This window comes from Rhipicephalus sanguineus, chromosome 6 (assembly GCF_013339695.2).
Source record: "Rhipicephalus sanguineus isolate Rsan-2018 chromosome 6, BIME_Rsan_1.4, whole genome shotgun sequence".
NCBI lineage: Eukaryota > Metazoa > Arthropoda > Arachnida > Ixodida > Ixodidae > Rhipicephalus > Rhipicephalus sanguineus.
In genome coordinates, this window is record NC_051181.1 from 147736438 (window position 1) to 147760782 (window position 24345).

Here is a 24345-nt window from a genome sequence, read left to right on the forward strand (position 1 = left end):
GTGCGATGATCACTCGCTCCCCATTTCCCTTTCTGTAGTCCATAATCCGTGCCTCCATTGTAGGGTAGCAGACCAGACCGGGCGCCCGTCTGATAAAGCTCAATTAGAGTGGATACGTAGGCTTCTTGGTATTGGGTCTTTTCTTAAAGGGGCCCTGCAACACTTTTCCCAAGTAACAATCGAATGAGTTTATTAAAGGAGTTTATCGCCTCACGAATCGACCGCCTCAAAAATTTTTAGAATCGGTCGACTGCGAGCGGAGTTGCAGAGATTTGTCGCACGCTGTAATTGCTTTCTCTCTTCTCTCGTCCCGACGAAAGCGCTGGAAGCTAAGCAGGGAGGGATGGCACGGGGGAAAGAAGTTACATCACGCACGCGTCATGAGCACTTTTTTCTTCTTCAAACGCACGCGGCTTGCTTTCAGTGGGATCGCGAGCGAGCGGGCACGTGGCGGCCTCTCGCGGCGGTCGCGGTCACTATACATCTCCCGATGCTCAAATGAGCCAATCATTGCCTGAAGTATAGGGGATATGGCGTGATAATTTGGGCATATGGCATCATTTGTAGAAAGAAGAGCGAACGATTTCTAGCGTACTTTGAGAATTAATTGTATATTCCAGGCCGGGTGCTGCGCTACAATGTTTGGCTCGTGTGTTCTTAGGAGCCTCGACTACTGATCTGCAGCGTTTTCTGACCGTGCTAAAAAGTGTTGCAGGGCCCCTATAAGCTTCGTTGTAGCGCGGCAAAGGACATGGACACCAGAGAGAAACCTGCGACGACACACAGCGCTGTGTGTCGTCGTATGTTTCTTTCTGGTGTCCATGTCCTTTACCGCGCTGCAACAAAACTTACCTCCCTGCCCATCCAACCCTTGCTGTCTCCTTCTGTCTCTCTTAACAAAATTGCTAAAGTTCTGATACGTTGTGCTCAGGAGGAAGGCGGTTCAGGTGGAGGCGGTGGCGGCGTCGGCGGTGGCATCTTCCCGGGCATGGACCAGTGGACCACCTACCTACCGGGCGGCACCCTACCCGGTGGCGTGACGATGCCGGACTTTGCAGGGGCCGTTGCGGCAGTCAGCGGCGCAGCTACCTTTCCGCCCAACTTGCCTACAGCGTTCCCTCCCGGAATACCAACCACCCTCCCTCCTGGATTTCCCACCGGATTCCCAACCAACATCAACGACGTAATCAACTCACTCCCCGGCGTCAACCCGTAACGGGACCATTGGAAGCTCCGTACGATTTCTTCTGCGTGCTCGGTTCGCTGCGAATAATAAAAAAAAGTTTTGTTCAGACATCGTCGGCTCTAACTGTTAGCTCTGGACGGATGACAGTCCAACGGTCCAACTGCAAACCACGCGAAGGCACAAATGGCTAGGGAGGGAAAGAGCGCACCGGTCGGATAACATTTTACATCTGATGGAAGGAACATGCTCGGCTCTTTTCTTTTCAGCTGAACATGAGATAGATCGTGCCGGCCATCCTAATCATCGAAGAGGGGGGGGGGGGGGGCACCAAGTCAGCCCCGTATCTTTACCTAGTCGGACTTGTCCCGTCATTGTTTAAAGAGCAGGGTCAGGACGCGCAGGTTTTTTACGACAATCAAGCAACCTTTACGTATGTTCGTGCGTGTGTTTGTATGTTTTACGTATATTCGTGCATGTTGTAACGAATTCTGACAATGACAGTGATGTGCGCTCCCGTAATTCACGATGAAATGCACTGGTGTTCTGAAATAACTTTTTTCGTGCAATGCCTTGAAAACGTGTTTATAGAATAACAGCAGTGTATTTCACCGGAAGTTAGACGCTGCATATCTCGAAACTGGTGTTGCATTCAGAATTCGTTCCAACTCTGAAATAAATATGTCATGTACGTGAAAGCAATGCTTAAATGTGAAAATATGTTAGTTATTCAATTATGCATCGTGAACTGCATCGTGAAAAAAGAATTGTATATAGGGCTAGCTGGAGAACTATCAATGCCTATCATTGATATTAAGAAGTCGGTTAATACTCTTTCTACCGTTCAATCTCTTCTTTGAGGCGTATGCCTAATAGCTCCATGCAGCGCGCGCTATTTATTAAATTCGCGGAATTTACAACGGATGCAAAGAGTGTCGCTGCCACGTAAGCGTCTATAGCTGCAGCTGGCTGCCGATCAGAGGAAATTTCTCCTTGACCTTCTACGGACATATTAAAGGCTCCCACCTGGCGCAACTGTTGCGTTTAGGAAGTCGTGCGCGCAAGTTCAAGCTCTCGAACGAGCATGTGTGCCCGCGTCTCCGTTATTCACTAACAGCGCAAAGCTGTCGGGCGGGTGCGTGCGTCCGCAGTCAAGCGTGCTGGCAGGCCGGAAACAGTCTGTCAAGCCTCAGCCGACTGCTTTTTTGCGCGTCGAACTAATTGTTGCGACCGGCGAGCGCATTTTCAGGCCCTACGTAATGTTAGCGAGCCCACGCTGCCCTCTTCTGGTGCCTCGACGTAGCGAAACCCTGCGCTTGCAGCCACTCGCAGCGCGTAGCCCTAAAAGAGCAATTCGCAATATGAGTGTCCAAAGAAGCGCAACATAAAACAGCGTGGTTTTCGTCGATATATTATTGGAGGAGATAAGCCATTATGCCGTGAGTATGCATATCAGGAGCTGTTGAGTTAGGGGAGATTTTTTGATTTTGAAATCGCCGCTATTTTTTTTTTTCTCTTGCTGTATTCAGCATTGCCGTAGTTAGAGTAGCAAAAACATTCATGTCGCATTCACGAAGGTATGCCAAATTATAATCACAAACTTGGCTTGTGAGGCTAGAGCTTATTTGCATGCCTTGCGTATACTTTCATTGTGGTATTCGAAAATAAGTATTTATTGTAAGGAATTTCATGACGTGTGGGCGTGCGAAAAGAACAAGCGTACGTGACGAAAAATACCTGTGCGTTTATTGGTGATCTATCGAGACTATAGTGCTGCGGTTTTGAAGACATACCTGAGCGGTTACATCACCGTACGAGTGAGTGTTCTGTCGTTCTGTCTTTCGTAAACAACAGAATAAAAGATACAAAAACAACGATGCAAACGACGCATACGTCAGCGTGGCCAGTAAACCGTCGGCTTAGTCGACATTAAAAAAGTTTTCGCTCAGCGCTGGGTGTGTGCGTGTAACACAACAAATGCGGACTAGAAAAAAGATTGTAAAAGTGGCCACGAGTTGAGTAAGTTGACCTCACGTTTAATGCACGCGCCAGCACTTATCACGGGAAGACAGCGTAGTCGTGCAAATGAAACGAACATATAGTCGACTTCCTGTTTAACAAGTGACAACTAGGGCTGGGTCGCCTTGTATTGGACACAATAGGCTGCAAACAGTCATCTTTGGCGGTCTGCTAGGTTTCTAGATGTTTCGTGTAGATATTGAAGGAGCCTTTCCTTTGCAGGTTGGCTTTATCAGGTTGCTCTAACTAGACCGATTCGCTCGCAACAGTATCTACCAAGTGAAGAAGGCCGTTTGTGCTGTGCTGTGTGCGTCGCCGAATTCCGAAAGCCACCATGAGCTGGTTCAGGCTGAAGAAAAAGGACAACAAGCGGAGCGTCGACTCTGGAGTGATTGAAGAAATTGGACAGCCGTTTCAAGTGTCTCACGTTGTTCACGTCGGCTACAACCCAGCAACGGGAGACGTCGAAGGACTGCCTGAACCATGGCTGAAACTCTTGCAACATTCCAACATTTCGTAAGTACTTTCGTGTTTATAGCATGTCTGACGTGTAGAGAAACTTCCATTTACGCACCTACACATTGCGTTATTAAAGTGCAACTCATCATATTGTTCGTTGACCCGATGCTGTTACGTCCCTCTAACAGGAAACGTTAGTGTCTTTGCGCTGGTAAGATAAGCCAGTGTGATACGATACCAATTTTGTCTGAGATTCCGTTACGCCTGCACCCGCTGGTAGCATGCTTTGAGCAGCATTTGATTTTCCTGTTACTGCTATCAAAAGGCTTTAAGAAGAGTTGTGGAACTATATTGGTACAACAAGGACAGTACGCCATGCCTACGTATGATCAGGTGAAGTGCTGCAGTGCAAAGCATGCTTTGGTTTCTATTTCGAAACAGCGCCAAGGAACAAAGCAAACACCCAACTGCTGTTCTACAAGCCCTAAAGTATTATCAACATTCCATAAAAAACAAGAATGGTGTGGCCAAGTTTCTGGGTACAAAGGAAACTGTGGAACAAGAATCAAAAGAGATCGCAGACACTGTTCCAGGTAAGAATAGTCTCGGTGCACTATCTGAATTGTGAACAGAAACCACTGTTGTGCACTTATAATTATATATTGCATATGCTGGTTTATTCACACCAATGGAGATATGGTATCCTGCAGTGATTGTATTGCAAGCTTGCATGAAAAAGAAGAGATTACAACACCTTCAGTTTTGTGTTTGAAAATGCAGTAAACGTAGATTATATTAATCTCAGCTGTACAAGCTACTGTGCTTCAAATTATTGATGGATTCAACTGAAGGAGTACTTGCAATTAATGATGTCATTTCATCTGGTTGAGTATGCTAAAATTAACAGGCAGAGTTAGTAGTTGTATAACAGGTGTATCTCGTATGTTACTTTTGCCACTAATGATAGTGACAGAGGATAGTACGACACATTATTAGAAGTAATACAAGATATCTCAGCAAATTATGGTGATGTGGTTTTGCAGAAATGAGCGATGATGAAGGCTTGGACGAACCACCCGAAGAAGAGCCTGTACCATCAAAAGCACTGCCCAGAGACGAGGACCACAAACCCCCAGTTGCTCCACTCGCGTCTCCAGTAATGCGAAGTAAACGAGAAGAAGCGCCTCGAGTTTCTGAAGAAGAGGTCATGTTGCAGCTCCGTAAGTGTTGCCCTCTGCTTTTCCACATATGACAGTGGAGTCGGAAACGAGTACCGACACGTGTTCTCGAAGTTGCAGGAACTCTACAGCATGCTTCTCTCATGTAAACAAATCATACTTGGCAAGCCTGAAGACTGATATGATAGTCTAAGTTGCTACTAAAGTTGGTCTGGATACACCTGACTTGGCATCATCCCCAATATCACGACACACGAGAAAATTTCCTGACTTCTCAGAAACAGGGAAGATACAGTCGTGTTGTTTGAAACGAATTTGAAAGTGGTGTGTCTGTTTGCTTTTGCTACACTCGCATGCCGTAGCCTCAGCATTTGCGAGAATGGAACAAGCCAGTGTACTACGATGCCTTGATTCTCTTTGGTACAGAACCCGAATCTGGTAACTTGGGAGGTTATTTGAGGCACTCTAAGGTTTAGTAGTGTCTCTCCTGATGTGTAGATTGTTGGAACACTTTCTAGGACGGGGAGCGCGACAAATAGAAAATATCATGTCATTACTACTTTAACACTTCTAAATGTTAAGCAACGAAAGTTTCTCGTAACCACACACATTCATCTAACTACTCATACTGCTTGAATGCAATCCCGCTCGAATACGTCAGGTCCTGTAAGTATCTTGGTGTCCATATTACTAACACTCTGTCCTTGTCCGATCACATTGACTATGTAATATCTAAGTCTGATCGTGTGCTAGGCTACATGAAACGTAACTTTCCTCTTGCTCCATCACCATTAAAAAAAAACAGTTATCACTTATACAGAATATGCCCCATCCATATGGGACCCCAGCCAAATAACATTAATAAACGAGCTAGAGGCTGTTCAAAATCGCTGGGCACGTTACATCCTATCAAATTATCATCGAACATCTGGTGTATCTGCCATAAAAGCCAACCTTAACCTTATGTCGTTTGCCACGTGCAGAAATCTGGCATGCCTCTGTATCTTTCACCCCCGCCACGGTGGTCTAGTGGTTATGGCGCTCGACTGCTGACCCGCAGGTCGCGGGATCGAATCCCGGCCGCGGCGGCTGCATTTTCGATGGAGGCGAAAATGTTTGAGGCCCGTGTACTTAGATTTAGGTGCACGTTAAAGAACCCCAGGTGGTCAAAATTTCCGGAGCCCTCCACTACGGCGTCTCTCATAATCATATGGTGGTTTTGGGACGTTAAACCCCAGATATTATTATTATATTCTGTATCTTTCACAAAATATATTATCAAAATCGCATTTTAATATCGCTTTTAATACAGCCTGCATCTTTCGTATCATCTCACTTAGATCACTATTACAAAGTACACATTTCTCGAAGTAGCATGTTAGCATACTCTGTTTCCTTCCTCCTGAAGACATAACTGCTACTGGAATCACCTGTCTTCATCAGTCGTCACAATTAATAACCCTGACACATTGCGAAATGTATTAAAAACGTCACTTTGATTTCATTTCATGCTTACGTGATGCAGCAACTTCTCTTTTGTATGCTTTTAGTTTTTGTGTATGTACTGCACTTTTCTGTTAAATATGCCTTGTATTTTTTTTATTTTCCTGACTTCCTGTATTGATTGTATTGCAAGTGTCTTAGTTGGAATGATGTTACCTTCTATTTTTTTTTTTGCCCTCCCCTCTACAATGCTGTAAATCTTTGAGGGCACAATAAATAAATAAATTTATTAAGTAAATAAATGCCAACACTATAACCATTTGAAGTGCTGCTCATAAAATCATACGTGCCAAGCTAAAGCCTCGGAAGCGTAAGTGCTAGCTAAAGTAGTAAAATTTGAAGTATATTGCTCAGATCTTGATACAAATCTGTGTTGTACTTTATGAATACTGTGTTCTCATTTTTTGGTTGTGACAGTGGTAATTTATCTAAAAAAAGCTCCTTTAAGTGCTTTCCAAGTACACTGTAAATATGTGGCTAATATCGTTCTCATTCATGGGTATTTTGCAGTTAGACCTAGAGTTAACATTTGCAGATGCAGATGGGGCCTGCTGAAAATTACAGCTTTCTTTATCCTTTCTACACATCGTTTTTCAATGTTGCCAAACACACAGGAAATGAATTACAAGTTTACGCTTGGAAGATATGAGTGGGCATCTGAAGAAAGGTTGTAAAAAAAGGTTTAGTGAAAAGCGTTTATTCGGCATTTGAAATAGTTGGAGTGCATCTGATGGCTTAGGGTGCCTTCTTTTGTGATTTCAGAAAGTATAGTGAATCCTGAAAACCCAAGAGAACGGTATTCACTAATGAATAAAGTGGGCTCAGGGTGAGTGCGACACATTCCTTTTGTTCGGAATATTTATGAATGCGCACTGTTGACTGTCACTGTGAAGTGATCCCGATGAACCACATAAACTGTGAACCTGATAGTTGCGGTGACTGATGAATACTGCTGTGACTGTGACTGATGGTTGCTGTGAATGATGAATAGCTGCTATCGGCACAATCAACATGTGTGAGCAACTCATTTGATTTCTCTATTCACTTGCCAGCTCTCTCAAAATTTCTATGAACATTGCCTTTTCGGACTCGTTTTATGCTGTTTGCATCATATTTTACGACAGTAAATCTTGTATAAGTTTCACTCTCGTACCCGAACTTACTGGTATAAATTTTATGATGATAAAAAAAATCCTATAGGGGTAGGGTACACCATGGCAAGTATTTATATGGGCAGCAGTACCTGTCTAAACAAAACAGATCTTTACAAGTAGATGAAGACTGGAAATGATTAATAGTAGCCAAACAGGATGTCTCTGGCGAAATCTTCTCAACGCTGTGGCTTACCTTAATCAGATAGACATGCCTTGCTGTCAAAACGGCTCAGTCGACACCTCTTGTCCAGCCACTGTTAAGCAGTACCTGTGTTGATTGTGATCCCTTTGACTGGTCTGCCAAGAGAGCTGTGCCTTGTTTGATTAACCTAGTCATAACCTGGGATTGGGCTCTGGGGCCAGCACAAAGTTCATTTACATTTATAGACAGTTACAAATTTTCTTTTGCATTCTTTAGCGAGTGGTGATTATCACTGCTACTTGCATGTGTTTCAGATGGTCGATCAATCAATGTAAACAAGCCTAATGGGAACACAGACATGCTTGTGTCAGAGATCGAGATATTAACAAAGCTGTTCTTTGTGTTCATGCTAACATGGATCTTTTCACTTCCTGTCCTACCTCACATGCTTGCAGTGGGCCATTGAAATGTACCGGCACACATTTAAAAGAAATGCTTGATTGGCTATAAATGCATTATAACCGCGATGCTTGTTAAACTATGTCAAGAAAATGGTGCTTATTCTATGCACCAGGCTGACGTACATGCCCAGAATGTAATCTGCAGGCCTTTATTGTATATGTCAGTTGTAAGCAGCGGAAGAAAGTTAGGTAATCCTTTGATTGTTACTCGTACTGTACATTCAACTCTGTGTAGAGTTACCCGCTGCGATGGTTTTGTGGTTATGGTGCTTGTCTGCTGACCCGAAGGTCGCAGAATTGAAACCAAGTTGTGGCGACCACATTTCAATGGAGGCGAAATGCTAGAGGCCCTTCGTTTAGGTTTAGGTACACGTTAAAGAACCCCAGGTGGTCGAAATTTTTTTGAGCCCTCCACCATGGGATCTCATAATCAAATTGTGGTTTTGGGATGTAAAACCTCGACATTTACTATTATTAATCTGTGTAGAGTTCCTGCGTGAAAATGCTGACAATTGCCATTCCATCCATTCCTGCCCCAGGGCGTCGGGTACAGTGTACACAGCAACAGACCGTCGGACGCAGCGCAAGGTGGCCGTGAAGACCATGGAGCTGGCCCAGCAGCCCAAGAAGGAGTTGATCCTGACCGAGATTGAGGTGATGCGGCAGAACAAGCACCCCAACCTGGTCAACTTTCTGGATGCCTATCTGGTCGACGGGGACCTGTGGGTGATCATGGAGTACCTCGAAGGTGGTGCTTTGACGGACGTTGTGTCGGAAACTGTGATGCGGGAAGAACAGATGGCTGCCGTATGCCTTGAGGCGACACGGGCCATCGCGTTCTTACATTCTCAGGGCATCATCCACAGGTGAGACAGTGAGGTGGCTTGTTATAGTGAGCAGGAATGACAGCCATTCTGCTCTGTAGGCATGTTGTAAACAACAATGAAGACTCAGTACGGGCCTCCGACGATTTAAAATGTGGCCTTATTTCTGCTAATGCTCCAGGATTCAGTCAAGCACTATCAATTAACGTGTCCTTGTTTTTAAGTGCTGTCATCAGGCCAAGACTTCACATTTCCTGTCATTATTTATTTCTGCCTTTTGCTTCACTCTGGACTAGCCGGAGCACAAAGCAGCTCCTGTGGATGTGTCAGGTTAGGAATGAATAGTAATAGGAATGTTAATTCGTATTACTGTTCAGGAAACAAAGTTAATAGTATTCATTGTAGTACTTGCGCGAAAACAAACGGGGACGAAGAAAGGAGACACACGGTGTGTCTCCTTTCTTCGTCCCCGTTTGTTTTCGCGCAAGTACTACAATGAATTCGCTCCAACTAGGCCGGCTAGCAGTTTTGCTAAAGTTAATAGCTTGACAAGCTGGCACAACTTGTTTGCTGTGAACAGCATGCTGTATGAACTCGAAGAAATAAAAGAGGGAAGTGCTGACTTCGAATTGAGTTAAGTGAAAATGGCTAGACAGAAGTGCCATCTGGGGCAAATGATCACCAGAAACAAAACAAAAAATCTGTGGTAGAACTTGTAAGACGTGAAGGGCTGGGACATAGCCAGGATGTTATTTTGAGGGGGGATGCTTCAACAGCTTGTAGAACAAACATATGTGTGCCATTTGTTTTAGAATACTACACTAAAACCTTGATATAACGAGCACTGATATAACAAATTATCGATTATAACAAAATAACTGAAGAATAGTCTTGTCATAGATTCAGTGTTACAAATAAGCGCTTATAACGAATTTTTGCATATAACAAAGTTATTTTCAAGGCAGATGTGACTGTTATAGTGAGGTTTGAGTGTATTACTAATTGAAATGTGGTCAACACAATGCCCACACCTGGCCCTGGTATGAAAAGCCTTAGCAGTCTTGCCTCAAGAATCCTCTTCTTTGGTTTTTTTTTTTTTGGTTTTTTCCATGAGGGATGTGTCCTGTGGTACACAAGCACAATTTTGGCAGTGCGCAGTTGCAAATAATTGCCCAAGATATTAAATGGCGTGTGTTTCATAAACAAGTTCATTAAGATGCTGTAATGTCAAGCTGCAGCTTTGGGGAAGCTGATATGGTTACTTGAGCTGTTCTGGTTGTGTCTGAACACTTTTGCTGGTACGATCAATTGGGCTTTGAACTTGCTCTGGGTTTCTTTCATTGGCAGACCCGCTTTCCTCGTCATGCAGTACTTCTTGGTTTTAACTGAAGTTAATAAAGAAGCACACTTACTGTTCACCAATCATAGAAGAAGAAGAAGACTTATTGGCATAGCTGTTGTGATCAAAGCTCATCTATGATCTACAAGAAAGGCCCGTCTGTGCTCTCTTTCAGGGACATTAAGTCTGACAACGTGCTGCTTGGAATGGATGGTGCGGTGAAGGTGACCGACTTCGGTTTTTGTGCCCAAATCCGTCCAGACGAGAAGCGGCACACCATGGTGGGCACACCTTACTGGATGGCACCGGAAGTGGTCACCCGAAAGCAGTACGGACCAAAGGTAAGCATTCATCGCCAGCTTAGTCGTGGCTACGAAGCTGTGCTGTGGCCACATAGTAGTGCTGTGATGTGCAGGCAGATGCACTGCTTTCAAAGGGCCCCACGTCGGATTTGGGCGTTGCAAACAAACAAGCATGTTCGAAAATAATAAAGGCTGGCTTGACAGAATTTGCTATGTATGCAGACCTCTAATTGGCTGTTGCTCTAGTAACTTGTGTACAGACGCTGGTGGTGAAGTGCTTGCCTGCTACAAGTGCTTCGAAAATTTGATTGAAAAAACTCGGAGGGTTATGTTTTCCAGCCAGCGTGCCATATTTATGCGATTGTAAGTTGACTCAAAAGTAGGTCAACTCTACCAGAATTGCACATCAAAAAGAAAAAAAAATGTTTTTTAACGGTCGGGTCCCCCTGACAGTTTTTACGTTTGGGCCTCGTTCTGTACTATATTCACTTTGTATTTGTATTAATCTCTTATTCATAAAATGATTTATAATTCATTAAAAAGAAATAGCACTCCAAAGCAAAATCAAGGTTAGAATAACAGAGAGCGGAGCTAGTTGGTAAATATTCATTCTAAAAAGACGGGGCGTACAAACACGGACACAAGAAAGAAGTCACGACGCCACAAATGCCAAACGGGCGTTTGTGGTGTCGTGACTTTCTTGTGTTTGTGTTTGCACACCCTGTCTTTCTAGAGTGAAGGTCAAGGTACTGTCATGTTGTGTCCTCTTTTTACTTTCTCGCCTTTTTTTTTTTTTTTTGCTCTCCTCCTTCAAGGGTGTTTGTCCCCCTCCCCCTCTCTTGCAGAGTAGCATGTGGCAGACCTCTCTGCATTTAAATAAACACTTTCCACTCTCTTTGTTTGTACTTCATTTTGAGGGTTCTTGTACGCTCTGCTTCCTCTTGCAGGTAGACGTCTGGTCACTGGGAATCATGCTGATAGAAATGATGGATGGTGAGCCTCCCTACCTGAACGAGACTCCCCTGCGAGCCCTCTACCTCATTGCGACCCACGGCAAGCCACACATAAAAGATCGGGAACGGCGATCTCCACAGCTTCTGGATTTCCTCGACCGGTGCCTTGAGGTAAGTGCAGTGTGCCCTCTCCGGCCAAAGTCCTTCAGCTCCTATGTGCCTGTGTCATGGTTATCCTTCATATACCGTGTTTACTCGATTGTAACGCGAACACGATTGTAATGAAAGAGGTGACATTTCACTGCGTTCAGGAAGAAAAAATAGGTGTTTCGTATGTATTTCGATATTCGATTGTAACGCGAGGGTCGACTTTAGGTAGCAAAAATATTGGCAAAAAACTTGCGTTACATTCGACTAAATACAGTACATCTTATTTTCGTATTGCATTAAAAAAAAATGTGGATACATTTACTTAAGTTCTGGAGTTTTACATGCCAAAACCACAATGTTGTGGAGGCATATCCTTGTGGGGGACTCCAGGTGAATATTGACCATTTGGAGTTTTTCTAACACGGTGCCAAAATTTAAGTGCATGGGTGTTTTTGGATTCTGCTCTCATTGAGATGCGGCCACTGCGGTCGGGAATTGAACTCGCGTCACAATCTTAGCAGCAGAGCACCTTAGGAACCGCTAAGCTACCAAATACAGTAGAACCCCGCTGATACGTTTTTGAAGGGACCGTAGGAAATAAACGTAAGAGACGGGAAACGTAAGAGCCGAAAAACAGGAAAAACGGCAAAATATTTAGTGGTACAGAATTTTATTTCAATTCTTACGAGCAGCACGAAAATTGGCGCGCTCAGCCGCGATCTAGTCGATGGATAGAAACGCGGAGCTTAGGACGGCCTCATCCACAGAAATGTAATCAACGTATGTGATTTTTTTAAGGGGAGACACTGGTCTCGAAACGAAAAGTTTTATTATTGGAGATATTGTAATGAAATTGGGTGTGTATATGTATTTCTTCCTCCTGTTTTCAAAAATATAATTAGTTTTCATGTACTTCAATTAGTTATCAAATTGTGAGAGCATAAGTGAAATCTAATTAGGTAATTTCTTACGGGTCATTAAGACACTTTCCCTCAGTATTTTTAGGTTCTGTTTAAGATGCAGCTGTAGCCAAAGACCTGCCATGTGGAGCTATGCTATTTATATTGTCACTGAGATATATCATCATATAAGAACTTTCAATTGTATTGACATTGTGTAATCTTGAAATGCAATTAGCTCACATTATTGTTCACAAAATTTCATATGTTCATCTTAGCCACAAAAAAATAGCATAGCTCCACAGTCCTATTTCTTACGAATTCAACGGTATAAAATTTATCAAAATTACCTTACAAAAACATAATGAAAAGATCCGTAAGGCTGGTCAAGTTGGCAAAAAATGTGAAGCTGAGAAAATCGCGTTTGAAGATTGACACGCACTGTATAAATTTCTAAAAGGAACCTTTAACCATAAATTTTATTCACATGTTCCCCATCTGTTTCCCTTCAAAACAAAACAGAAAGTGTCTTGTTCCACCCAAGGAATCATATCTAAAAAAATTTTCCAATGTGCAAAGCATGATCAAAACCCCACCATGACAAGCGGCTGGGGGGTTCTGGAAAAGCCATGGGGTATGAGGCTCAAGCGACTGGCTGCTCATGTCTTTTCAGTCTTTAGGAAGAACCTTCTAGATGTTAGGCAGCATGTTACCCTGGGTAATAGGTTGCTATGCTTGAGAGAATACCTTCAAAGTAGTCCAGGACTGTAATCTTCAGTTGCACCCGTTTTGTGTCTCCTTGCAAGTCTTTTTTGTGTTGGTGCTCTTCAGATGAGTTGCATTTGCCTTGCGTAAACGCAGAGAGTCTTTTTCTAGGCTGTGGTCCCAGGGCACAGCCGAGACAAAAGTTTGAGTAAACAACATGGTCAATTACAAGGCCAGTGTAGAGCTCAATGATGCAGCCCACACCTATGTGTGAGCTCCGACCTCGCGTCATCCATGAGCCGTCGAACACAACATCGATGTTCCCTATGGGGTTCAGGAAGTCTGTATACAGCTCTTTTATTACTGCCACACTAGCAGCTTCACTTTCAGTCGCTGTGTTTTCGCAGGCTTTCACTAAACTTTTTAGGTGTCCCTGAAACGTCTTGTGGTGCAAGCCTCGGTGCGAAAGGTTCATACACGCACAAAAGTCCGAAAGGGCAGTAACACCTTTGCCTATCATCTGTATCCCCTTCATGGCCCTCATGTTGACTTCGAAGGGAGTGATGGTGGCAGTTCCGCTCACTCTCGGAGAAGAAAATTGCTTCTTCTCGAAATCACAACTGCTGCAAGAAAAAATAAGCTTTACCGCAAGGCCGTACTCCTTGTCCGTTGCCTTCCTCACGCTGAGACTTTTTGCGTCGCATTTGTCGCACTTCGCTTGTGCAAAAAAGTTATTCAAAACTTTCATATCGACGAGCAAAAAATCGGTCCCGGCGTCACCGGTCTGGCACTCCGCGCTTACTCCAAGAAGGTCGAACTTGCGCTGGGTAGCCGACTTTCCAGACAGAACGGTCTTCGTTTGCGCCGATCTCTCAACTCGCTGCGCCTGCTCCGCCGTTGAGTAGTACGCGGCATCAACCCGAAGTGTTTCGCTAGTCGAACTTGGTCCCACGGTGTCGTCAGTTGAAGTTCCCGGCAGGTCCAAAGGGTCCGGCCGCGACTCCAACTCCGCTGCCGACGGTGCACTTGTAGCCGGCGCCTTCTTGTTCCAAGCCCGTTTTTTACGGCTTCCAAAAGCTCGTTGCGTCGATGGTTTCAGACGAGAGTCTCCAGGCATCTCGATCGCGTGGAAAAACTACCGGCACAAAGTAGAGACACGGTCCGTCGAGAAACACGCACGATCGCAAAAGCAGGCGCACACAAACGGACAGCCACGGCGGAGAACCAAACACAAAGAAAAAAAAAATGACGTGTCGGTCGCGCCAGCCAATGGGAGACTCGGAAAGGCGCGCTTGAAAAGCGCGCCGCGTGAGAGCCAATCAGTGGCCTGGAAACGACCTTCAGAAAACCCGCGACGGCGGCCGTTCTGCTTGAGCGACGCCATTTTGAGATGGCGCAAAATGTGCACAAAGAAAACAGCTTCAAATCTAGCCCAAGATGGCGGCGCTCGGCCCGCTGCAACGCTCATGGCGCGCGCGGGAAGTTCGAACAAATTTCGTCCTTTTGGGGACATTTTAGTGCTGCCGGGGTGCTTTGAAAGCCGATTTTATCGCGTTTCCCGACCGAATTTAGCGTTAGCAATTTGAGAGTAGGTGCTCAGAAGTACAAACGCCTCGAAAATAAGCTTTGCGAAAAATCGATTTTTTGACCATTTTTGACCGTTCCAAGACCCGCGTCTCCCCTTAACACCCAACAGCTGCAGGCATGAAAGAACTAAGCACACGCAATCGCGACCGGCGCGGCGAGTCCGACCGCGAACTGCACGCACGGCCATGCGAGCTCCAACCAGCTCGAACTCCTCCCGTTCTCCGACAAATAACGATGATGATGAGTCTACGCCAACGCGATGGCAGAAGTGAATGCCAATCTCGAAGGCCTTGCTTTCGCAAGCAATTACGTCATACACGCCATGTGTGTGCAGTACAAATCTCAAAGGCTATGCTTTTGTCAATAGTAAATGCCAATCTCGAAGGCCTTGCTTTCGCGAGCACTTACGTCATAGACGCCATCTTTGCAATTTGAATCTCGAAGGCCATGCTTTTGTTTGCATCAATTGAAAGCTTCTGTTGCTTGCGCCTCTCATGCGGCTAATATTGCGGTCAAACGAGGCCAAGCTGCGTGAAAATGCACCATGGCCGCTCTCTTTGGTATTCACTCGGTGGGCTCCGAGCGCACTTCGCGACGTATCATACGGGAACGGTCCGACAGTTACGACGTAACAGCGGGGTTCCCAATACATTGTATCCTATGGGAGCTATGCCGGGACCGGCGGAAAACGACGTAACAGCCGGGAAAACGCAGCAGTGAGGAACGTAACAGCGGGGTTCTACTGTAGGTGGGCAGAGTTACTTGTTGGTAACAGTGCTTGCATAACTTGCGTTTGAAATAAAAGATATGAAAAATAAGAAAATCGGTTTGTGTTTCCTGTACTATTAGCTGCCTGCGATAATTAAATGGTGCAGGCAGGGCATACAGTGGAACTTCGATTATACGACTTTCAGGGGACCGCGCAAGATCGTCGTATAATCCGGGCGTCGTATAATCGAAAAACCGAGAATATAGGCAGTGACGGTCATTTTTGCCCCACAGCAGCGGGCACATAATGCCTAAGAAAGTCCGCGGCACAAACCTACGCTGCTCCGAGGAACGTAGATTAAATTAATTGAAAAAATGACAACCACGCATTTTATCGGAGGTGTGAACGAACCTTTATTTCTCACCTTTTAAAAAAATCTGTGATTTTCTTCTGAGAGTTTGCCCAGCCACGACGCATCAGCTTTCTTTCGATAGCTGCAACATCTGGCAGCAAGTCGCCGATCTCATCGCGTGCGCAAGCAAACCGCCGAATGTGGTCGACGTAGCACAACACGTCCGCGTAAGTCGGAACGGACATGCTAGCCTCTGCAGCGTCGTCCATCTCTTCCTCGTCGGAAGTTCTCGCAGTGTCGGGACGCACAGTTTCGATAATGTCATCCAGCGACACTTCACTGCACACTGCAACGTCGTCGTCGGCACCAACATAGTCCGCGAAAGATCCAGGCAGCTCCAGGCTGCCGAACTCTGGTTCATCGTCAACAGGCAGTGCAGCTTCACTGGTAGAACAAGCACCACTTCTATTAAAGCCGCAGTGCCTGAAGGAGTTGGCGATAGTTTCTGGCGTGACTGCGTCCCATGCACTAGCAATGTAGTGTATTGCATCAAGCACAGAAAGCTTCTTATCCAACTGCTTGCGTTCCATGCCCGCCAGCCGACGCTGCACCAGAAACTTCCGATATTTCTGTTTCATGCACTTGATGACGCCAGCGTCAAGTGGCTGCAGCTGGCTAGTGCAATTGGGGGGCAGAAATACAACTTTCACATTTCTCAAATGCGACATATCTGATGGATGGCATGGCGCATTGTCAAGCAGAAGAATCTTTCTGTTCTTAGTCCCCAGTTTGGAGTCCAGCTGCTGCAGATATGTAGAAAACATAGCAGCCGTCATCCAGGCTTTCCGGTTGAACGTGTACTGGCACGGCAGCCTTTTCAAATTCTTGAAGCATCGCGGCTTCTCAAACTTGCCGATCACGAGGGCAGGAAGCTTTTCAGAGCCGTCTTCATTAGCGCAAAGCAATACGGTAAGACGCTCTTTGCTTCGCTTACCCCCGTGACAGCTCTCTCCTTTGAATGCCAATGTCTGTTCTGGCTGCATATTACAAAATAATCCAGTTTCGTCCGCGTTGAACACGTCAGACGGCTTGTATTCCCGTATCAATTCCGGCAGCAATGCAGTCCACTTTTCTACAGTGTCGGAGCTGACTGACGCGCTCTCTCCACAGCAGCGGCTGTACACAACTCCACTGCGTTTTTTAAAGCGATCCAACCAGCCATTGGAGGCTTTAAAGTCGTCAATGCCGCAGCGCAATGCAACTGTCTCAGCCTTCTCCTTCAAAATTGCGCCATCCACGGCGATTCCTGAACTGCGGGTCTGACGCAACCACTCAACGAGGGCCTTCTCCATGGCAGCATATTTGCCATCTTTCGCGGCCTTCCTGTTCAGGCCGAACTTTGCCGCATTTAGTAGGATGCTGTCTTTCTTCGCGAGGATCGTTTTCAGCGACGACTCGGGAATGTTCAGGTCGCGGGCAATGCTGGCCTTTGTTGCTCCGTTCCGCTTCTCTGCCTCCTCGATTATGCGAAGCTTTTCTCCGAGCGTCAGCGGTTTTCGGTTCCGCGACATTGCGAGACGCAGCACTCGCAACCAAGAATTCGAAAGCTTCCTCGCACACCAATGTCCGAACACAGAAAATTTTGCACGTGGACACAGCAGCTGCGGCACAGCACAACCAACCGATGAGGCAAACACGTGAAGGAATGGCTGAATGGCAGCACGGCAGTAGGCCTATTCGATTTGCAAGCTTCGACCAATCGCGAGCGGCTAAAACGCCCCAGCCCTCTGGTAGCTAGACAGCGGCGAGTTCCGGTTCCCGCGGCTGTCGCAAACATTGGCTCAACAATCGCCGTTCAACACGTCCGGTATAACGACACGAAATCTAGTGAAAGTTATCGCATACTAGAAAGCGAGCTCGAAATTATCTGCCATGTTATCTGCTCACAACGGTCACTACAAAACCACCCAAAAGAAGAGAGAGAAAAAAAAAGGCAACAACGGAAGTGCGCAGTGCAATGCGACAAAACGAATGCGCTCCGGCTGGCTCCGGCCAACGTTGGCTCTGGCTAGCTATGGCCGACCGCGTGTCGAAAAATTGAAGAGGCCCCGTGGTGGCAGCGCGGATACGAACTCGGTTCCTCGGTTTCCCAACTTTTTTCGCCCGGCCGCAGTGTGTTTGCGTGCCAGCCCGCGTCATCGTAGGTCTTTTTTTTTTCTCGGACAGTCCAGCGAAGCGTCGTACGAGGCGGGGCCGGCGTAAAATTGCGTCGTACAATTGAGGTTTTTAATACATTATTTCTCTGGGGGTTTTGCCGGGACCAAGCCAATTCGTCGTAAAACGCGGGTCGTCGCAGGACCGGGGGACGTATAATCGAAGTTCTACTGTAGATATATTTTTTTCTAGTTTAAATTTCATTTATTTTTCGCCCAACTCCTCTTTAATGTAATGTACCATTAGCTAGCCTTAGACTGAATGTCACTTGCACCCTTAAGGAATGTGCCCAATTTGAATGGAGGCATTTTGTTGCTGGCCCACCATACTCTGCCAGAAAAAAACCAATGTGGATTTGGCTGGTTGGACATGTGTAATTGTGCTTCATGATTGATTAACAAGTGAAACTTGTGGGGGTGCTATCACCACCTGTAAAGTCGTTTCCACCTCGTGACACCTGCACGTGGTCCGTGGGCGCGATACCGTAGCTCATTCCCGCGTTCTCCCGTGGCGAGTCAAACGTCGGCAGCGCCGCATTCACAGTACATTATATATGTGTTATGTTGTTTGTGTGTGTTGTATGTTTCTGTGTGTTTTATTGGCATTGGGTTATGTGCCATGATACTTCACTTATTTATTAGACTCGGCTGGCAAGCTCACCATTATGTAAAATGTTGATAAATGTTCACATGTTTGTTGCACGACGGTGTGTACTGCATCCGTTTGTTCCGAGAGTGTCTCTCTCGAGACTCTACAAACTATTATCATTGCTGTAGTAGTTATTCTTATTAATATCGGCAATGGTTGCTGTAATAAATTTTTGCTGGTTCTTTGTCTAGGAGTTACGCTTAGGCACAGATTGGGAGGAGGGAGATTGGCAGGCTGGCCTACATCACCCATCCATCGATCGGCCCTTGTGCTGGCCCCACACAGGGAATGTCTTGCATGCTATTTCCTCTTCTGCCCAGCATAACCATACTTGAGATGAGGCCATCAGCTGCAGCATCACCTGTAAAAATGACAGAGAACATGGCTCTCTGTCAGTATTTTGGCTTCTTAACGACAAGGTTTCATCTGACATAAATATACTTTCATTACATTTGATAATTAGATATGTCGATGTTATGTCAATATTGAGGTTTAAATGTTTAGTGTGTCTTACCTCAGCAGCTGTGTCAACCTGTTGCTGCAGGCACTAGCGTGGCTGGCCTGTCTGAACAAACTGGAGCCACACGGGCCTCTCCAGCAACACTCATGTTCTATGTCACTAAGATGAAGCAAAGGCATTTCTTTCCATGCCTTTGTGTCATCTTTCATATCACTTCTTGGAAGAATTATGACTGCCAACCCTCACTGCATTTATAATCTACGAATGCTCTCTGCAATATTCTTTTACAGTAAAACCTGTTATGAGATCATTTCAACAGCTGTTTTTGGCGCCATAGTGTTCCGCCGCCGCCGGTGTCCGTAACCGCTGTCGCGCGAAATAAGGGAAAATATCCAGCACGGAACGGGGTTCGAACCTCGGCCCTCTGTGTGGGAGCCCAGTATTCTACCACAGAGCCAGCCCAGTGCTTGAAACTTCTTTGCAAAAAGACCCTATATAGGCTTCATGTCGGGAAGGAATTGCATTAACATGTGTAATATAGCGTGGTAGAAGAGTAAAATAACAACTAGGCATCACACAACACGGATGCTGTAACCAGGCATCACACAATGTGAATTGTGCAATGAGTGGTTTGTTGAATGCTTCCAACCCATTACAAAGGGCTCTGCCATAATTTTTCATCATCATCAGGCGCAGCATCTGCAAAGTGCACATAATGCCTTAGAGGTGTTTAGCAAGTACCATGGTTCTCCGCAGAATGACAAAAATTAGCATAGTGGCTGCTTTCCTACTTCACAAAAATTATGATTTACAGTCGCCGACCGTTTATTCGGACATGCTCGTTTATTCGGACACCTTCGTGGCACCGCCACTCAACCCATTGAAGTAATGTAAACTCGCGACCGAAAATTCGGACGCCCCACAGTGCGCCGTTCGATTTTTCGGACTCCGGCTGGCTGATCGAGTGCGACGTTGAACGCCACAAACATTGCTGACAGCCACAAGCTGTCAGCAATGTTTACAATATTTTTGCTAGGTTGCCAGCACTGAAATGCTGCACTGGCGATAGCTGGAAATCGTGCCAGTGTCAAAATCTACGCAAAAATTGCCAATCTTGAAGGCTCTGTTTGTTAGCTACACGTAACGGTTGCCTTTCGGCTTTAGCCAGTCAAGTATCCGTTGAACGGCTATTGCGGCCCAACAGCAGGCCAAGCCAAGCCGAGATCGGAATCACCTCGGTGCGGCGTTTGAGGTGAATGATGGCGCGTATGACTACGACGTAGATCCTAACTCGTACAAATAAAGTACGCCAACACAAGCGCTGCAACGTCAACTAGCCCAACGTCGTTCCCTTTTGCCGTTTGAGGGTTTGTGCTGTCAGATGTTTCTGTGGCTAGGCCTGATCTGCGTCCCGAGCTTTGTGTCTCACTCTCTTGTTTGTTGCTTGGTGTGCGAGGCTTCATCTGCTGAAATTGCTCCGACGCCGCCCGTATTATGTGCGCTGTCGGAACTAAAAAAACGCGGCAACTACAAGGCCCTGATGATGGCGAAAAATGCAGCGATTATTCGCCAGGTAGAAGGCGGCCGACCTCAATCCGAAGTTGCTTGGGAGTTTTCGCCGAGTTGCGCGATGAGATCATCCGTCAGCTACTCGAACCAGCGCACGTGGGCAGTGACTGCCGTGATGATGTGCCTTCCACACCACAGCCATCAAATGCGGATTTAGTGTAGGCCGTTGCAGTGGTATTGCCGACCCACAGGAGTGGTCAAACATTGGCTGAAATACAGGCCGACTAGGTCGCGCGTAAGCGTGCATGTGTACAGACGCGCATTGACAAGTTTTTTTCCGGCCGCTGGGACAATACAGGTGCTTTTTTCTGGTAAATCCTTTTTTTCGGACTCCCGATTATTCGGACTTTTCGGTGGTTCCCGCCGAGTCCGAATAAACGGTCTGCGACTGTATAGCGTAGTGGGTTCTTTGCAAGTGCACTTGTATTGGTTGCCAAGGAAGCCCATGAGCCCATGATCCAGTTCCTCAGGGTCTCAATAAAGTTATTTTCCTCTCTCTCTCTCTCTCTCTCTCTCTTTTTCTCACATTAACGTATGTTATGTAGCTTGGTGGGAGAGTGAAATGGCTACCAGGCATCACACAATGCGAATTATGTAACTAGTGGGTCGTTTAAATCTTCCAACCCATTACAAAGGGCTCAGCCATAATTGTTCGTCGTCAGAACAAAGTACACATAATGCTTTACAGATGTGTAGCTGGTACCTCGCTTCTCTGCAGAATGACAAATAATGGCGTAGTAGGTGCTTGCCACCTTCACAAAAATTGTAATTTATGGCGTAGTTGGTACCTTGCTAGTGTAATTGTATTAGTAGCCCCAAGAGAGTTCACAACGGGCTCTAGAAATGCCACTCTTCGAGCTTTCGCTGTGACTGTGCTGCACTTTCCATGCAGGCCTGGCATTTTTTTTCTTTCTTGTGTTGCCCTGTCCATGCAAATACATTGTCTCACTTTGAAATTTCTTTTGTAATATGCACTAGGTTATTATGTACATCACTAATACCGCTAATTCTGTGGGGAAACCTTGCTTGCAGATGGCCTTCAAGTGGGATAGCTTTTTTTATTTCATCCTAGACTGTTCAGTCGCCGAGAATCATTTTGGCTACGCAAACTCTGGTTCTCTAACTTCTTTTTCTCTCTGTCTTTGTTTGAAGGTGGATGTTGAGAAGCGTGCCACAGCGCAGGAATTGCTGGAACACCCGTTCTTGCAGAAGGCAGCCTCACTATCAACCATTGTGCCTTTGATAAGGGCCGCCAAGAAAGTGCTCAACAAGGCTTGATTCTAAGCGCGATATCTTTTTCCACGAGACCACCAATCAATGGAATGAAAACCGCCAGCACCGCCAGACTGGTTGACATGGCAACCACGGTTCCACGGGTGCCATATTTCCAGACCATTTTTTTAGAATCGCGAAGCACCAATCTGTCTTTTAGCAATGTGTTGTAAGAGCGTGGTGTCCTTTTTACATATTCATCCGGGATTTCAGCATCCTGTGAGACTGGCAAGTGAGGCCTGTGTTTTTTCGTCTCAAACGTGCAGGGCTTCCTTCTCTTCACGTGCCTTCTTTTGATCTTCATTAAACTAATATTTCGCAATCGTAACCGCAGTGCTAGCCACTGCCAAGCCGAACATTTGCTCATTGAAGAAGGCTCGATAACTTAAAAGATGTAAACACTTCTTTCTTTACAATTGTAATTCGTTTGTTTGTCTTCTTTATTAAGATTCGTCAAGGTTCTGCTACTTAGTGTGAGCAGAGATTTTGTTTTACGAGACTGCCAGGCTCGAAGAAATGGGGGGCAGTTTATGCATTCTTGAATTGTTTCCTGGTTTTGGTGACGACCTCTGTACAAGAATGTTAAAGCCCATCTTGTACCAGGGCTTTATGCTGCATTGAAGACCTCCTGTTTTGGTGAGAAATTTGAAACTTTTCTGCATTTCTTGCATTGTTTTTAATCAAGAATGAATGGAATTCTCTACTTGGTGCTTGATGTTCGCACAAAGCCCATGTTTTATATGTACGAAAAAAATTCTGAGCTCGGGGAAACGCTCGCTGCCATCGAGTGTGTTCCTTCCTACTGTAGCGGAGTCTGCTATGGTTTGTGTTCAGATTCTCCGTGTGCCTAATGACCAATCGTGTGTGACTCTTTGTCTAGCTGTCACTCCTCTTCAGTAGCAGTACTCGAGAGTAAGATGAATCTATGCTAACCTCACCGTGCAAGTTTTATCTTAACACTTCATCATGCTACCGTCACTGCTGCCAAGCTTTACGGGGTTGCTGTGATCATTCAAGCAGCTGCGTATCAGCTGCGTGCTGTTATTAACATTTATCACGTAATCCCTTTTGGAACACGCAACAATTGACCGTTGTTTCTCTGGCTCACAAATGTGTCGGCCAGACACATTGAAGCATTTGTTGCACGCTATTTAATTTACTCGTTCTACCAATTGCACTGTGTGAGCACTGTCATTCCTGGAAGATAGTAGCAATAACGTTTGAGCCTTGATGAATGAACTCTCGTGTGTTTACCTCAGTTTGTGCACATTTGAACAAGGATGAAAGAGTATGCGTTGCGAGTACAACAAGCTAGTGCACAGCTTATCGTGTCTGTGCATGTTAGGGAGCACTCCATCAGCTTGGTTGTCATACCGTGTCTTGCCATAACCAATGTCTGACAAGCCTCTGGCATTTGATGATTCTGCCAGTTTTAATTCCTGTTGGCTCATTGGTAGACTTGCTGCGAGTATTCAGTACGGTGTTTTAGCTTACGTTTGATAATTTGAAAGATAATTTGTCGTGAATTCTTACTGCCTCGATGTTGACGTATTGCACAGCAGTGGAACTCTTTCTTCTTTTCATGTGTGAATTTCTGTCTGTCGACTTTCAGTTGTTGTTTCTTGGAGGCCATCTTGGAAGAAAAAGGTCACACTCTAGTCAAACTCGCTGGCGTGCAGTGAGCACTTACGTTATCATCTCTTGCTTTTTCTATGCAATTATGTATAAGTATATATTGATGAGAGAAATATTTTTTTCCATCTTCCAATTGTGTATTTTTGATACCTTGTAAAAAAAATAATAAATTTTTTTCTTTTATCTTAGTCTCAGCGTGTCTTCCTTTTAAACCAACACTGATCATTTATTGCGAAGTAGAGAAACCAGAAAAGGAAGAACACTTAAATTGAATAAGCTGGGGATACAAGTGGGAGTAGCAGGCTTCCCTCCTGTGGCATCTTCAAGATTCACTAGCATATTGGCCTTAATCATATCTGGGGTTTAACATCCCAGAACCACAATATGATTATGAGGGACGCTGTAGTGGAGGGCTCCGGAAATTTCGGCCACCTGGGGTTCTTTAACGTACGCGTAGCATATTGGCCTTCACTACCTGGACCTAGCATCTTACCTTGTCAATAGAACAGCAGTGGTATTAGAAGGAGGTAGTCCGTCTTTGGGTATTTATTCTAGAACCTGTAGCTTCAAAGCGAAACTTTTTGGTCTTTCCCTCTGAAGTTGGGAATTGTTGGTGTTGCTGCATCAG

General features: G+C 45.5%; 1 protein-coding gene across 2 annotated transcripts; it reads left to right on the forward strand.

Moving 5' to 3' along the window:
* Positions 1-2603: 2603 nt before the first annotated feature.
* LOC119396735 (serine/threonine-protein kinase Pak) lies at positions 2604-23908 on the forward strand. 2 transcript variants are annotated; one of them, XM_037664042.2, is made up of 9 exons: positions 2604-2622; positions 3425-3718; positions 4103-4254; positions 4705-4881; positions 7105-7168; positions 8639-8965; positions 10438-10603; positions 11512-11688; positions 21963-23908. In XM_037664042.2, the coding sequence occupies exons 2-9, from the start codon at positions 3537-3539 to the stop codon at positions 22086-22088; spliced, it is 1371 nt and encodes a 456-aa protein (XP_037519970.1). In that variant the 5' UTR covers positions 2604-2622; positions 3425-3536; the 3' UTR covers positions 22089-23908. The 2 variants fall into 2 exon arrangements, with proteins under 2 accessions (XP_037519970.1, XP_037519969.1); XM_037664041.2 differs by lacking the exon at positions 2604-2622 and adding an exon at positions 3061-3202.
* Positions 23909-24345: the final 437 nt, after the last annotated feature.

Excerpts from the sequence above, each read along its gene's own strand:
- LOC119396735 (XM_037664042.2), top strand. The coding sequence starts at position 3,537 with ATGAGCTGGTTCAGGCTGAAGAAAAAGGACAACAAGCGGAGCGTCGAC. Across the intron at positions 4,255-4,704 it reads GATCGCAGACACTGTTCCAG|AAATGAGCGATGATGAAGGC; the intron begins GTAAGAATAGTC and ends GTGGTTTTGCAG. Across the intron at positions 7,169-8,638 it reads ATGAATAAAGTGGGCTCAGG|GGCGTCGGGTACAGTGTACA; the intron begins GTGAGTGCGACA and ends TTCCTGCCCCAG.